This window comes from Glycine max, chromosome 14 (assembly GCF_000004515.6).
Source record: "Glycine max cultivar Williams 82 chromosome 14, Glycine_max_v4.0, whole genome shotgun sequence".
Lineage (NCBI taxonomy): Eukaryota > Viridiplantae > Streptophyta > Magnoliopsida > Fabales > Fabaceae > Glycine > Glycine max.
In genome coordinates, this window is record NC_038250.2 from 49,521,643 (window position 1) to 49,535,800 (window position 14,158).

The 14,158-nt window shown below is 31.2% G+C and overlaps 1 protein-coding gene and 1 pseudogene across 1 annotated transcript; one reads left to right on the plus strand and one right to left on the minus strand.

Moving 5' to 3' along the window:
- Positions 1 to 1,255: 1,255 nt before the first annotated feature.
- LOC100817919 (E3 ubiquitin-protein ligase ATL23) lies at positions 1,256 to 2,252 on the plus strand. Its single transcript, XM_003544968.5, has one exon. The coding sequence runs from the start codon at positions 1,587 to 1,589 to the stop codon at positions 1,971 to 1,973; it is 387 nt and encodes a 128-aa protein (XP_003545016.1). The 5' UTR covers positions 1,256 to 1,586; the 3' UTR covers positions 1,974 to 2,252.
- Positions 2,253 to 9,599: 7,347 nt separating this feature from the next.
- On the minus strand, positions 9,600 to 12,568 carry LOC100783372 (glutamate-1-semialdehyde 2,1-aminomutase, chloroplastic-like; annotated as a pseudogene).
- Between the last annotated feature and the right edge of the window lie 1,590 nt (positions 12,569 to 14,158).

Sequence of the window (14,158 nt, forward strand, 5' to 3'; positions counted from 1 at the left end):
GTTAGATTGAAAATTGAGATTGAGAAATGTAGTGTAAAATGTGATCACTAATTAGACAATTGATAACATTTTTCATGTTGAAATTTTACAATATTTTATTTTAAAAAAATTACAGCTACACTAACAAAAGGTTAAATAGTTGATGAGTAAATGATAAATTAGAAAATGTTAACCAGTTTCTAAAAACATTCTAAAGTAAAAATATTTTATTGGGTGACAAAAAATTAAGTTGTTTCTATTATGATTTTTATATTAAATATTTTTTTAATTCCTGTCCCAATGACATTAATCAGTAAGACTTTAATAAATTTGATAGGAAATGTTCCAAATTACAGCTACGCTGGCCAACTATTTGACAAGCAATGGATCAACAATGACAAGCAACGGTATGAAAAAAAAAATTAAAATATTTTTGCACACCATTGATTCCCCCATACCTATGTGCCTTTTTACTTTTCCTTTGCTTGTTTCTCCCATCCACCCCCACTTCAAATATCCCACCTTCCTCGCCTATCCCTACTAACTAGGAGACTAACCATATACAAATATCTTATTATTTTAAATATTTTATCAATATTTTTTATTTATTTCTTGCTTCCTACATTATTAAAATTTTAATTTAGCCTATATTTTTTAGGGTATTGCATGCGGATTTAGGGTGTTCATTAAACTTTTTTCATCCCTTCCCTCACTTTTTCCTTTTTTTCTCCTCACTTCAAGTTTATCAACTATTTTAATTTGAAAAAACCGGCAAAAAGTATTTTTATTTCCTATATTTTAATTGAATCTTATTTTTTATCCCAAACTTTCACATCGTATAATTTAGTCCCTAACTTAATAACAAAATATATATTTTTAGTCCGTGAGTTTACACTTAATTTTTGCATTTTTTTTTAACTTCAATTGTGAAGAGAGACTAACCTTTTTAACATTTTTATTATTTTACATTTATCTATTATTTTAACAAATAATTTTCTCAAATACTTATAATTTATTCAAGTTATCAGAATTTTTAGCAATCAATCAACTTTTCAAACTTTTAACTAATTTTGAGCATTTTTGTCTAACATAATCATATATCATTTTAAAATTATCCTAAAGAAATTGATTTAATAGAAAATTTATCTAAACGTGACCCAAAATTGCTTCTAAAATCCAGCTAGTTTGAAAATTTGTGTTCTTAAAAAATAATAAAGTATAAATGAAGTATGATCCAATAATTATATAGTGGTTTAAGATGTATAAAGACTACTAATGTTAATCTTAAGAGGCGACGATGGGTCGGGTAAAGTGGAGGTGGAGGTGGCCCTTTAAAGAGAGCTTTCCATGTGACGTACGAAACAGCAAAACTTTAAAACCGCACACCGATCTATCTTCTCAATGCAAACAACCAAACACAAACCATTCCCCACACTCTCCCCTCTTCTTTTTCATTGTCATTCTTCACCATTATTCTGCAATATGTTGCTACTCATCACTCACTCTCATCACCAACATTTTTTAACAGTCATTTGGAATTATATCACCTTACCTCTGATGTTTTAAAAATCTTCATCATTTGCTCCCTCTCCACCCTTAAACTGGACATGCTCGATTCTGTGCTTCTGGCGCTTTTCTTGCCGTGCCTCGGCATGAGCGCCGTTTTCATCGTCTACATGTGCCTTCTCTGGTACGCCACCAACCACCACTCCGACCCCGCGCTACCGGCCAAGCCTGTCTCCGACACCGGAATCTCCCCTTCCCAGCTCGACAAGCTCCCCAGAATCACCGGAAAGGACCTTCTCATGGGAAACGAATGCGCCGTCTGCCTGGACGAGATCGGAACAGAGCAACCGGTTCGGGTGGTTCCCGGTTGCAACCACGCCTTCCATTTGGAATGCGCCGACACCTGGCTCTCCAAGCACCCTCTCTGCCCTCTCTGCAGAGCCAAACTCGACCCTTCGCTTTTCTCTTCTTCCCAAAATCCATGCTGACCAACAAGCTCTAGCGCAAAGTTGGTAGATGCATGACCCAGTTTCTTAAATATTTCTTGACTGTATATATGAAAAAAAAAAAAAAAACTTTGTTGGATGAGACAAAATTTTCTTCGATGATTTCAACTCGTCAAGGTTAGTCTCATGTCTTTAAAAAAAAATCCATCCGGAAGGTGAAGGTGTGTTTTTGTTTCTTAACGTACTCTCTTTGGCACTGTACAGTTTCTTTTATATCTCCTGTGCCGCCGCACAATATATATTCTCACATTGTTTTTTTCCGATGAAGCACCGGAGCGGAGACAGTGGTGCCGAGTGGCCATCGACGCTATGTTTTTTTTTGCTCTTCCCGAGTTTACTAGTTAATTAGTGGTCATGGTTGATTGGGAAATGAGTGACCAACGTGTGTTTGTTCTCTTCTCTTCTCGGAAGTGTTCTAGAATTTTTATTTTCTGAAAAAAAATGATTTTTTTTTTTTTTACTTTTTACTGTGTACGTGAGGGAGAGGGAGGAGATGGGTGTGTGAAAATAAGAGCGGATAATTCACGCAAACACGATACGTTGAGGCAAGTGGAAAAAATGTTTGACAAATACTGAATATCAATATGTTATTATACATCTAAATAAAATGGAAAAAAAAAGAAATGAAAAATATAAACATGATAAAATTTTATCATCTGATAGAAAGAAAAATAATTTTTTTAATAGAATGTTTAAAATAAATGAATCCTTATCATTATTCAAAACAAGGAAGGTGGATGATGTGATCGTGAATTGAACGGTTCATGTGTTTTTGGTTCGCTTGACTCATCTTTTCATTGTTTCCTAAGCACACATAGTGACATAGAAGGAAAAGGAGTTAGACACAGAGAGATAGAAAACTGAAAACGCACAAAATAGAAAGAGGTTTTTGATTCCTGACAACAACTAGATGCCAGCTGCAACTGATTAATTAATGATTTTATTTTTTTTCTCGTTTTATTGTAAAGCTGTTTTTTCAAATAAAAATACAAAAAGGTCTGAAATACTACTAGTACTACCAATTAGTACTCTATCTAAGTAGGGGCAAAGGTTGGTGAGTTTATATTGGTGGGCATGGGTGAAAAATATCTGTGAATGGAATAGAAACAAGAGGTAATTAGTTAGTCACAATTAATGAGGGGTTGGTGTGGCATTGTATTGTGATGATTGAAGGTTGATGAAGCCAAGCCAAGTTGATTAATTAATTCATTCATTGTATTTGCATGGGATACCCCAGGATGGTTGTGCCACGTCTCGGGTGAAACAGTTTCTAGCCCTAATGATGGAATGAATGGGTCCCCAACGTGGCAACTAGCGGTTCATGGAAATTATGGGCTTAATTAAAATACCCTATGCCCATAATTATGGAAACTTTGCTAACACATAATTATGGAACGTTACGTTACATCCTAGAAGGTGATACTGATCGATCTGATACACAACACAGCACCTCACATGAAATTTCAGGGAATGAATAAAATAATTAAGAAAAATGTTAATAAGTGATTTAAGGATATTGATTAAAGAATTTAAAATAAAATTATTTTTATTAAAGGACGATAAATTATATTATCTATTATTTTATACAATAAATATTTTTTTTCGCTTAATAATTTTTTAATTAATATTCTGAAGACAATGTTTAGTGATATTCTATAATTAACCATATATAAGGCAGAGGATAACAAATTACCGGTAATATTCCATTCCATAACCATGCTTGTCAGCCTTTTAATGTGTAAGCTTTGCAGTCAAAAGTAGGTAACCTTCCCAATCCCATGCCTGTGGATCATCATCACCACCACTTCTCATATGTTAGTGAAGTGAGTAAAACGAGATGATTTTATCGAAAAAAAGAGATGAAGCTTTGATCTCATGTACTTTCCTTATGTTTGTAACCTGTTACACTTAAAAGTAGCCATGCCAAATTCACATCATCTATGTAGTCAATCTTACTTAGCAAAATAATATTTTATTGTTATTGTTGCACACTCTAAAATATAAATGTAATTTTTAATTTTCTATAGTATTATCTCATCGAGTAGATGAAAGTTAATCTCCTAAAAAAAAATCCTATAGCTGTATTTTTTATGCGCATAAATCTTGAAATCTATCTCCTCATCACATATTCAAACTCTTTTCTATTCGGAAAACTTGACTAAACGACTCTTACGACAACTTGCGTATTTTTATTTTTACCTTTTCTCTCTCACATATGGTTGCACAACAATCTGATAAATGAATTATAAATTTCGTCATTGTTCATGTAAATAAATCGGTACTATATATAGTAGCAATAAAACTCTGTTGCCTTATCCTAGTATTAAAAAAATAATGAAAAAGGACCACTTTGTAAATATCTCACACATGCATGAGATTTTTTTAATTTGTCTTGAATATAAACTTTCTTTCATGCATATTCGGACAAGTGGGAAAGAATGAATAGAACAACCATTGTTTTGTCCTACTTATTATCACTATAATTATTTTACTTCGGATGAGCTCATGAAGCCATACACTGAATGACATGACGACCCGGGAAAGTAAATGAATATAAAATGTTGTATGACATTAATTCTTATCTAAACCGAGTGTCCCAATTGCCCTCATTTTTCAATGGAAACAATAACTCCCATGCCACCTCAATATAGTTAATGAAATGTAAAGGGAAGACGTGTTTCATTATAGACCTGAAGTTGGGTTAATTTTTAATTATTTTAGTGCATATTTTTTTCCCTAATGAATAGCAGTACTCATTTATTCTCCTATTTATTTTTAAGACATTCTCCTATTTCTTTTAAACATACTAATTTCTTCTTGAGTATGTAATTAAGTATGTAACTGCTTTCAATAATATGAAATGGAATCGAATATGCTTTCAGTAAGTCATACGATGCTACTGCTCTGGACCTTTTGCGGGAGGCTACATGTTGAATGCTCAAATTCCACATCAAAAAACATAATGCGATGGATAAATCATATTAAAAATAATTGCCGTGGTATAATGAGAAGGTTTGGCAACAAATCCACTAATCTGTGACCCCTACCCCACAATATAATGAAATAATTAGTTTTCTGCTCTGTGGTGCTAACAAATAGTATTTGGTTAATTGATTACAGATGAAGATGGGAGAAAAAAAATTTATATATTTTTATAGTTAGTTTAAAAAAATTTAGAAAAGAGAAGAAGATCTGTATGGAAATGATACTTTTATATTAATAAAATTAAATTACATTTAATTTAATAACTTTATTTAATCATATATCTTAAGTATATAATGATATATTTATTTAGTTTCTCTCCCTTACATATGCTAAACAAAACAAAGCTTAAAAGAATTAGTAGTTAATCTATTCGGATAAAGATGACAAGTTGATGACATCCAGCTATGCACACAAAAGCAAATAGAAAGTGACAAAGAGACAAATTCAACTCAATATATTAGGTGTGTTTGCTTTCTTATCCCCTTTTCATTTTTAGCTAATGAGTTTTATTTAACGTTATAAAAACATTATGCTATTTTTATTTTAATTGATGTAAAACTTGTAAAGAGTAATGAAAATTTTAAACTCTTTCTAACTCATTATTTTTTCACAAAAAGTTGAAAATACAAAGTAGAAGTTATAATGTTTTCATAATTATAATAAAATTATATTAATTTAAAATTAAAATAAAAAACCAAGCCAAGTATTTTTTTTTCTTTTACAACTAAAGTTCTTTTTTGTTCTAATGAAAACATGGTAATTTCAAGTTCCAACTGTTCATGTCCTTCATGGATAACCCATGACGCCACCAATATTTATATATTTGGCTGAGTTTTTGTAAAATTGACTTTTGAATAGTGAAATGATTTATTTTTATTCTAAAAGAAAATTTATATTTTTTATCAATTGCAAAAGTTGCTTAGAATGGTCTCAATTCAAAATCGATTGTAGATTTAGAATTAAGTCTTCAATGTGAGACTAAACATACGAATTTTTCTTTAAAAATATGTTAACGGGTATTTCAACATGCATTTAGATGATATAGTATGAATTCAAACAGACACTTATAATAAATAAAATAAAAAAATACAGTGCAAAACTTACAAAAAAAAAAAAATTGAACTTAAGATTAATTTTTAGATTCAAAATTGATCCTCAACATAAGACTAAACATATTAAAATCAACTTAAAATTATATTAATTGACATTTTAACATGATTTTCGTGGATACAATTTAAACACCAATACATGTTTCAATAACTTGGAAAAATTAATAATTAGTAAGGGAACGAGTTGCATTTAGCGTAGGAAGCTACGTAACTAGATTCTAGCTATTCCCGGCAACTTGAGAACATAGACCTTATTTGAGTTGAAAAGAGACATTTTTTGAGTAATTTACACTACTTTTCCAAAATGCGGTGCTTCTTGTTTCCAATAAAATATTATGTTATCATCATTTAACACATTTTCGTTTTAAAGTAGTATTGATCAATTTTAATTTTTCTGCTATTTTAATAATAATATATGTATAAGAAAATAAAACTCAATAGCCAATACAGTTAACGCTTTCTTTACATCGTAGGTAATAACCATCTAGAAAGTTAAATTTAATTTGGTCACCCTATGTCACAACGTTTTCTTTACGTTTTAGGTAATGTTTTTGAAAGTTTTAAAAAAATTATATAAAGCTATGTTTATATGATATCACACACATGAATTAAATAATTTTTATTTTTATATGCTTAATTAACTAAACGAAAATGCTACATGGATATTCCTAGTACCCATTGAACACTTAAAAGAGAGAAAAAAAATAGATTCAATTAAATTTTTGATATGATAAGAAAAAAAGATAAAAATAAATAACAACTATTAGTGAAGTATTAAAAATAATGAAATATATGTGTATGATTACTCTAACTAATAACTATTGGATAAAGATAAGAGGTTGCAGATGGCTAGAGAGCCTATATAGATTATTTAGTGATGAAATGAAAGTCGAGAGCTTCATAATCAATTCAAAAGTTGATGATAGTTTAATCAAAGAAATATAAAATGGTATGGTGGTAGCAGATGAGAATCTGTCGAGAAATGAGTGGCTTCCTATTTATGGGCCCATCCAACTTATTTCGTTCTCAGTCAATCCATTCAAGTAGTGGATGGATCCAAATTCTAGTTGTGTTTTGATGTGATTATGGTATGCTTTATAATATATCACTCACTTTTTTAGTTTGGATGAAAGAAAGAAAATAAAAAGAAAGAAAATAAAAAGAAAGAAAAATCCGTATTTGGCTCTCCTGACAACATGACCCTTTGTAGCCGCCGGAGGCAAAATATTTAAGAGACTACGGTAATTTTTTTACTTAAATGAAAGAAGCTACTTCAATTCTAGTTAATTTTAAGAAAATCCATCTTATAAATCAAGATAAATAAACATTCTATCTATCGAATATTGAATTTATTATCAAGGTTATTCACATGCAAAAGAATGAATTTATGTAAAAGAAAAACTAAAACAAAAAGAACTTGTGTAAGTCAATTACAGTTAATTTTAAGTCACGCTACCACTTTTTCTTTTTCAAAATCTTTCACAGCAATTTTATTGACACTAAATCGTAAGATTTTATTAAGTCAATAAAAACTATGTAAGTCACTTACTTTGCTACAGTACCTTTCTATCAATTGTAAAAAATAAAATAAATTTTGTTGTAAATTCTCTACAATTTCCATATCTTTCCTTAATTTATGTTTTATCACATTTTCTTATAATTTTGTAGTATGATTTATAAGTTGTATACTTTCGTAATTAACACAATGCTGAATATCTCCCTTGTTTTTGAATATAGGAACAAGGGAAATAACCTCATGAAATTTGATTCAATCCAAAAATCTCATTAAATAATTCAATGAACCAAATACGATATCATATTAGCCTTCACACTTCCAAATATAAAAAGGAATACCATCTTTTTACTTATTCAATTCAAATTGTACGGTAATAAGTCAAATTTTGTTAGTTCTCTTACATTTCAAATCCTTCCATATTACATGTTGATTCTTGTCCATCATTAGAAAACTTATAAAAATAATCCTCTCATTTATCTTTGATATTTTGATGTGACTAAATTTTTTCCTTTTTTTTATCTTTAATAGTTAATACATCTTGATTTAAATATATTAGTTTCTTTTTTCATCCATTCTTTGTCCAAAAGTCTTTGTAAAACTCTACGAAAGTTTTAGTTTGCGCTTCACTCACGACTTTTCCAATCTCATTTCAAACATTCAGATGCCTTGGCCAATTTGTAGCATTATTGCATCCATGTAAAGCTTTAAAGCACTATCTTTTGTTTCTTATTTTATCTTGAACACTTTCATTTTATCACCAAGATTCTTTATGTCTGGACCTAAAACCTTTTGATTCACCTAAAACTGTTCTAATAACCTTCCTAATCTTCTTAAACATCCAGTTTAAATGAGATTAATATTACCTTGTATATAATTCTCAATGACCTTTCTAGAATATTTTCCTTTGATAAAAATAAATATATACAACATCATATAAAATGGTAAAAAAATTAATGTTTAAATAATAAAATTATATAGAATTTAATTCACAATATGGGTAGCTACTCTCCCCACTACCTAATGTCCATTGCTGCAATCTAATTAGTATGGAAGGAAAGGAAAGAAATAACATGATAATGAATAATAAAACAAAACACACGTGAATTTAATTGGTAAAAACTAGACTCATATCTCACAAGAATGTGAATTTGATTCTTATTGTTAATGTGATAATTTAATTGGTGAGTAATTTGTATTAAGTACCTTGCAAATGCTCTTTAAGCCTTAGGACCTGATCATAATAATTCTTCGGGATCAAACTTACCTAATTTTTTTTAAGCAAAAAAGAATGATAGTGTAGCTAGGCAACGTAGCGGGAAAGAGTGAAGGAAACCAAATACTTTGTTTGATGGCATTAAACTCAATATTTCAGTTTTTGAAAAATTATTATAAATAAAAATTAAAGAATTGACCAAGTATTCTAGTTCTTAATCACAACTACTTTGCCATACATATATATTGATAAAGCAGCTGGACTTGCAGGAGTATCTCATGAGGGTAGCTGCTACAAAGTGGATTTAAAAAAATGGAACCAGACGCCTGTGCTCCTAATCTCAATTATGAATTATTACAATTTTTTGTAATTTCTTTTATTTGTGAGCATGTGACTGGTTGGTTAGCTGAAATGAACTCGGTTTCATTTTATAGATCAATATAATTCTTCAGTCTTCAGTTCTTTTTCGTTATATACAGTTCTATACTTAAATTTTTCTGCTTCATTTAGGAAGTCATCAAATGTCTTCCATATCTATTTCACCCAACGAATTTACCTTTCATCGGTTTAGTTAATCAACTGTTCTTCAATCAAAACAAGTCTTTCAAGTAAAAACTAGAGAAATTAATTCTGATTAACTAAGTATAACTTATTCAAGCAGGAAAAAAAGAGAAATGAGATGGTCTTAAAATAACCCGATCATTTAATGTTTCTTTCAATACTAGTAAGATAAGTAGTTTATATATATGTATTCGGCAATAGAGACAAGTACAACAAAATAGAGATAAATATATAGAACATTTTCTTTTTTTGGTTAAGGTATGGTAAGAAAAGAAGAAAGACAGAAAATAGTCTCACAAAAACAATAATACTCATTAGGACACTGAGCTAAGTCCAGCTAGTCTTGGCAGCATAGTCCCAAATTAGATTATCATCTTATTTACTATAGTATATTCACTGAAAGGTGAAAATCACATTTTGAAAAACAAAAGTATAGATCATCTATCCTATCTGCCGCAAAACCCTCTCAGCAGCTGCTATTGTCATTTTGATGTCTTCAGTAGTATGTGCCAAACTGGTGAACCCAGCCTCAAATTGTGAAGATGCAAAATATACACCTTGCTCCAACATTCCCCGGTAGAAACTAGCAAACTTGGCCAAGTCACTCTTCTTAGCATCGGTGAAATTGAAGACAGTTCCTTCTGTGAAGAAAAAACCAAACATCCCATTTATATGCCATCACACAAGGAATGTCCTGATCTCTTTCCAACTTGAAGAATCCCTTGAACAAGTTCTCCTGTGACTTCATCTAAGTACTCATAAGTTCCTGCTTCCTTAATAAGCTTCTGAGCCTCTATTCCTGCAGCCATAGCCAAGGGGTTCCCACTCAAAGTGTCAGCCTGATGAAGATATAAGGTTGACTCAGTGGTTGAATAAGGGTGAAGGGAGAAGGGAGAAGGGAGAAGGGAGGGGGGAGAGGTCACGGGTTTGAATCCCTCTACTGATATTTCTAACAAAATTAACAAACTAACATTTGTCAATAAAAAAGAAAAAGAGTCCCAACCTGGTACATAGGTCCTGCCGTGCCACCATCTTCATAATATTTCTCCTACCCCCATATGCACCTACCGGAAGACCGCTAACAATTATATTTCCTAATGTTTTCAAGTCAGGAACAATGCCAAAATACTCTTGAGCTCCTCCATATGACAACTGGAATCCGGTCATAACTTCATCAAAGATGAGAAGTGCATTGTTCTCCTTGATGATTTTACGTATGGTATCAAGAAACTCAAGTTTAGGAACAATGAAACCTGAGTTTCCTACAGCAGGTTCAAGGATGAGTGCTGCAATCTCTCCCTTGTGATTTTCAAAAAGCTTCTCAATGGCTAAAATATCGTTGAAGAGGGCAGTGAGGGTGTTGGATGTAAGCTTTCGGAACACCAGGGGAGTCAGCAAGTCCTAATGTGACAACTCCACTACCTGTCTTAACAAGAAAAGGATCAGCATGGCATGGGAACACCCCTCAAACTTGATGATCTTCTGCTTCCCTGTAAAAGCACGTGCCAGACGGAGCGCCCCCATGCATGCTTCTGTGCCTGAATTAACAGACCGGATCATTTCTATGCTGGGAACTGCAGAGATGACCATTTCAGCTAAGGTATTTTCAAGCAGACAAGGTGCCCCAACGCTAGTTCCTTTTTTCATTGTTTCAGCCAGGGTAGCAAGTACCTGAGCAAAATGTATATCAAAGATGACTTTGATGGAAAATAAATTACAACAGAAAAAAGTAGCCATGCCATTATCTCCATAGCACAATGCATAATTAGGATCTTTGTTTTGAAACGACACAACTCATTAGTTTCACAAATCATTTTCCTAATTCTTTTCTCATGAATTACCAATCCTCATAGGAAATGGCCCATAAGCATAGCTACAGAGAATACATCCCAAAAAAGATGTTGATATGAAATAATATCTCTAAACCAAATAAGTAAACACAAGGACTAAAAAATCTCTCTAGCCGAAACTGCAAATGGCCATTGGAGAGAATAAGGTCAATAGCAGAATCAGACAGCAGTAACACAACAACGGGGTACAAGATCTGAGAACAACAAAAGATACAATGAAAATCAAAGAGTGAAGTAGCCGCGGCTTTTCAGGGTAAAAAGAATATAAATCACCTTATCATGTGCATGACCAATTATTGCTGGGCCCCAAGAACCTACGTAATCAATGTGATGTCCCACATGCGAGATCCCTTAACTGAATCAATCACAATTGGTTGTCCTCCAACTGATTTAAAGGCACGAACAGGGGAGTTAACACCACCAGGCATCAAATCCTGAATAAAAACCGTCCAACAAGAAATTAAAGGGGAATATGACACATCAGTTTTGAGCATCTAACAATGCAAAAAGAAAAGCCCCATGAAAGCAACTATTCCCCAGCATCATCCCATTCTCCTTTTCAAAACAATAAAATGGAAAGAGTGATAGTTAGCTGAGCTTTCATGAATATCATTAGGCAGAAGAGGAATGCTAGCAACCTCTTTTAAGAACTCTCATTTAATTGTAAATTGGGATCTACCAAAATCGATAATTTTCAATAAATTTTAACCAATCATAAAGTCTTGTGGAGATCTAAGTGATGTCTCTAGAGTAAGGAAGTCTATAGATTAATGTCCAATGAGGCTGTGACAGTATCCTGAATATGAGAATAATATTTATACAGATTTAAAGAAGGAACTAGAGTTAGTTTAGTGAATCAAATTTTTATTTGACGATTATAACTTGGTTCTAAGAAATATTAAGGTAAAATTCTTAATGGTAAAAGTGACTTCATCTTCAACATGAGTCAGACAGATGTTTGATGCAAGAGAGATGATTTTAGTGCCCACTGAAACATACTGATTAATTGTTGACCCTCTCTAGCCCACAGTACCCCTATAGACTACAACATAATCCAGTATAATCACATTAGACTTTCAGGTGCAGCACTCCATGGATCATCAGATCCTGGACAAAACCACAATTCATAATATAAACTGATTATTGAAGTCTTATTAAAATGAAAATTAATGACACTTATGAAACCATTGTGATATCCAAGGGAATGAAGAAACAAAATTGACCATAGCAAACTTTATAAAATAAACACATAAAAGGTAGACAGGTCAAGTTATGAGGTGAATAAGAAATGAAGTGGGAATAGATACCATGGAAAGAGTGAAAGCTTGTAGGGAGTTGCGAAGAGAAAAATCAGTGTTTGTATTGTGGTGAACGGATGCTTGAATTCTGCTAGAGTGCAGGGCAGGGTAGGTATGGTTTGTCATAAACCATAATTTAATTAGTTCGCATTGCCAATCTATAATTATATCTATTCACTACTCCGGAGGCTATTACAAGTCTAACCAAAGTTAGGCAAAATGAGAGACTGCTGTCTGGGGTTAGATCACCTTTTCTTTCTTTCTCTTTTGTGGATTGATAAAGTACTATGTTAGCTAATTAGAGTAGTTAAGTAGTAGTTTTTATTTTTAAGGTTAAATTAGTCACTTGCTTTTTAAACTGTTTGGAAATCTTCAAATGGTTTTTTTTAACCATTTTGGAAAGATGTTCTGTAAGCTTTATATATTTAATAAGGATATGTTAATAAATAATTAATCAATATAGAATTACAGGTTTATGTGGATAATTTTTTTTAAAAACACTTATAGGAGGAAAAATATAAGAAAAAATAAAATAAACTTATCCATAAGTTAAAATTCACTTATGCGTAAACTATTTTGTAGAAGTCTTCTCATGTTAATTTTTTTAAAAAATGAATTTTAATTTATGTATTAGTTAATTTTGATTTATAGAGAAATTTATTTCATTTATTTCTTTTTTCTCTCTCCTATAGGTGTTTTTGGATAAATTTATTAAAATTTATATTATAGTTAGGCAAAATGAGAGACTTCTACAATTAATTTATGATATTTTGAATACTTCACCAATTTGGTAAGTTTTTTTCTTTTTTTTTTTAAATTTATGAAATTTATATTTATCTTAAAGATTATACATATAAAATTTTAGACAAATTAATTAGACATAAAGTATATAATTCTATAGTTAATATTTATTTATATTTTTAAAACATATTATATATGTTGCACCAAAAAAAGACTCTTGCACAAAAAAAAGTTGAATGATGAAGTATTAATTATTATTTTTTAATTTGTATAAATCACTCTTATTGCACAATGGATAAGATTTATGTACAGCATCGGGTTCTTTTGAGGAGTAAAAAAATAAACATGCATGGTAGATTTTGACTTGTTGTGATTGTTATTAAAGATTTTTTTAAAGTTTTATTCTCTAGCTAAATATAAACATAAGATTGTTTTCACTAATTCACATCATTTAATAAAGTTAATTAATATAGTTAATAGTATTAAATTTATTAATAATTTATATTATTTTATCTCTCTCAATAAATTTTTTATCATACATACAATCTGAAAATCAAATACCTATTAACATGTAATCTACCAACTCTTTGTAGAACTTGACTTGTTGGTACCAAAAAGAAAAGTTAATTAGCAGAGTCTGCTGTTATATTACTATTATGATATATGAAAGAGTCGCGAAAAAGAACCAATACGTACATATATAGATGCGAAGCGTTGATGACATGCATTCAATGAAATGCAAGTCTAATCCTCCTAGCAATACCAAGAGAAGAGTAATGGAATCGGTTCTAATCCCAGAGCGTGAAGCTGCACATTATCATATTCTTGTTACTAATCCAAGGGAAGAAGAAAAGCACCAAAAGAAATAGGCAGCACTAAGCAATCCTATTGAAG

Coding starts and splice junctions, on each gene's coding strand:
- LOC100817919 (XM_003544968.5), top strand. CDS start 1,587: ATGCTCGATTCTGTGCTTCTGGCGCTTTTCTTGCCGTGCCTCGGCATG.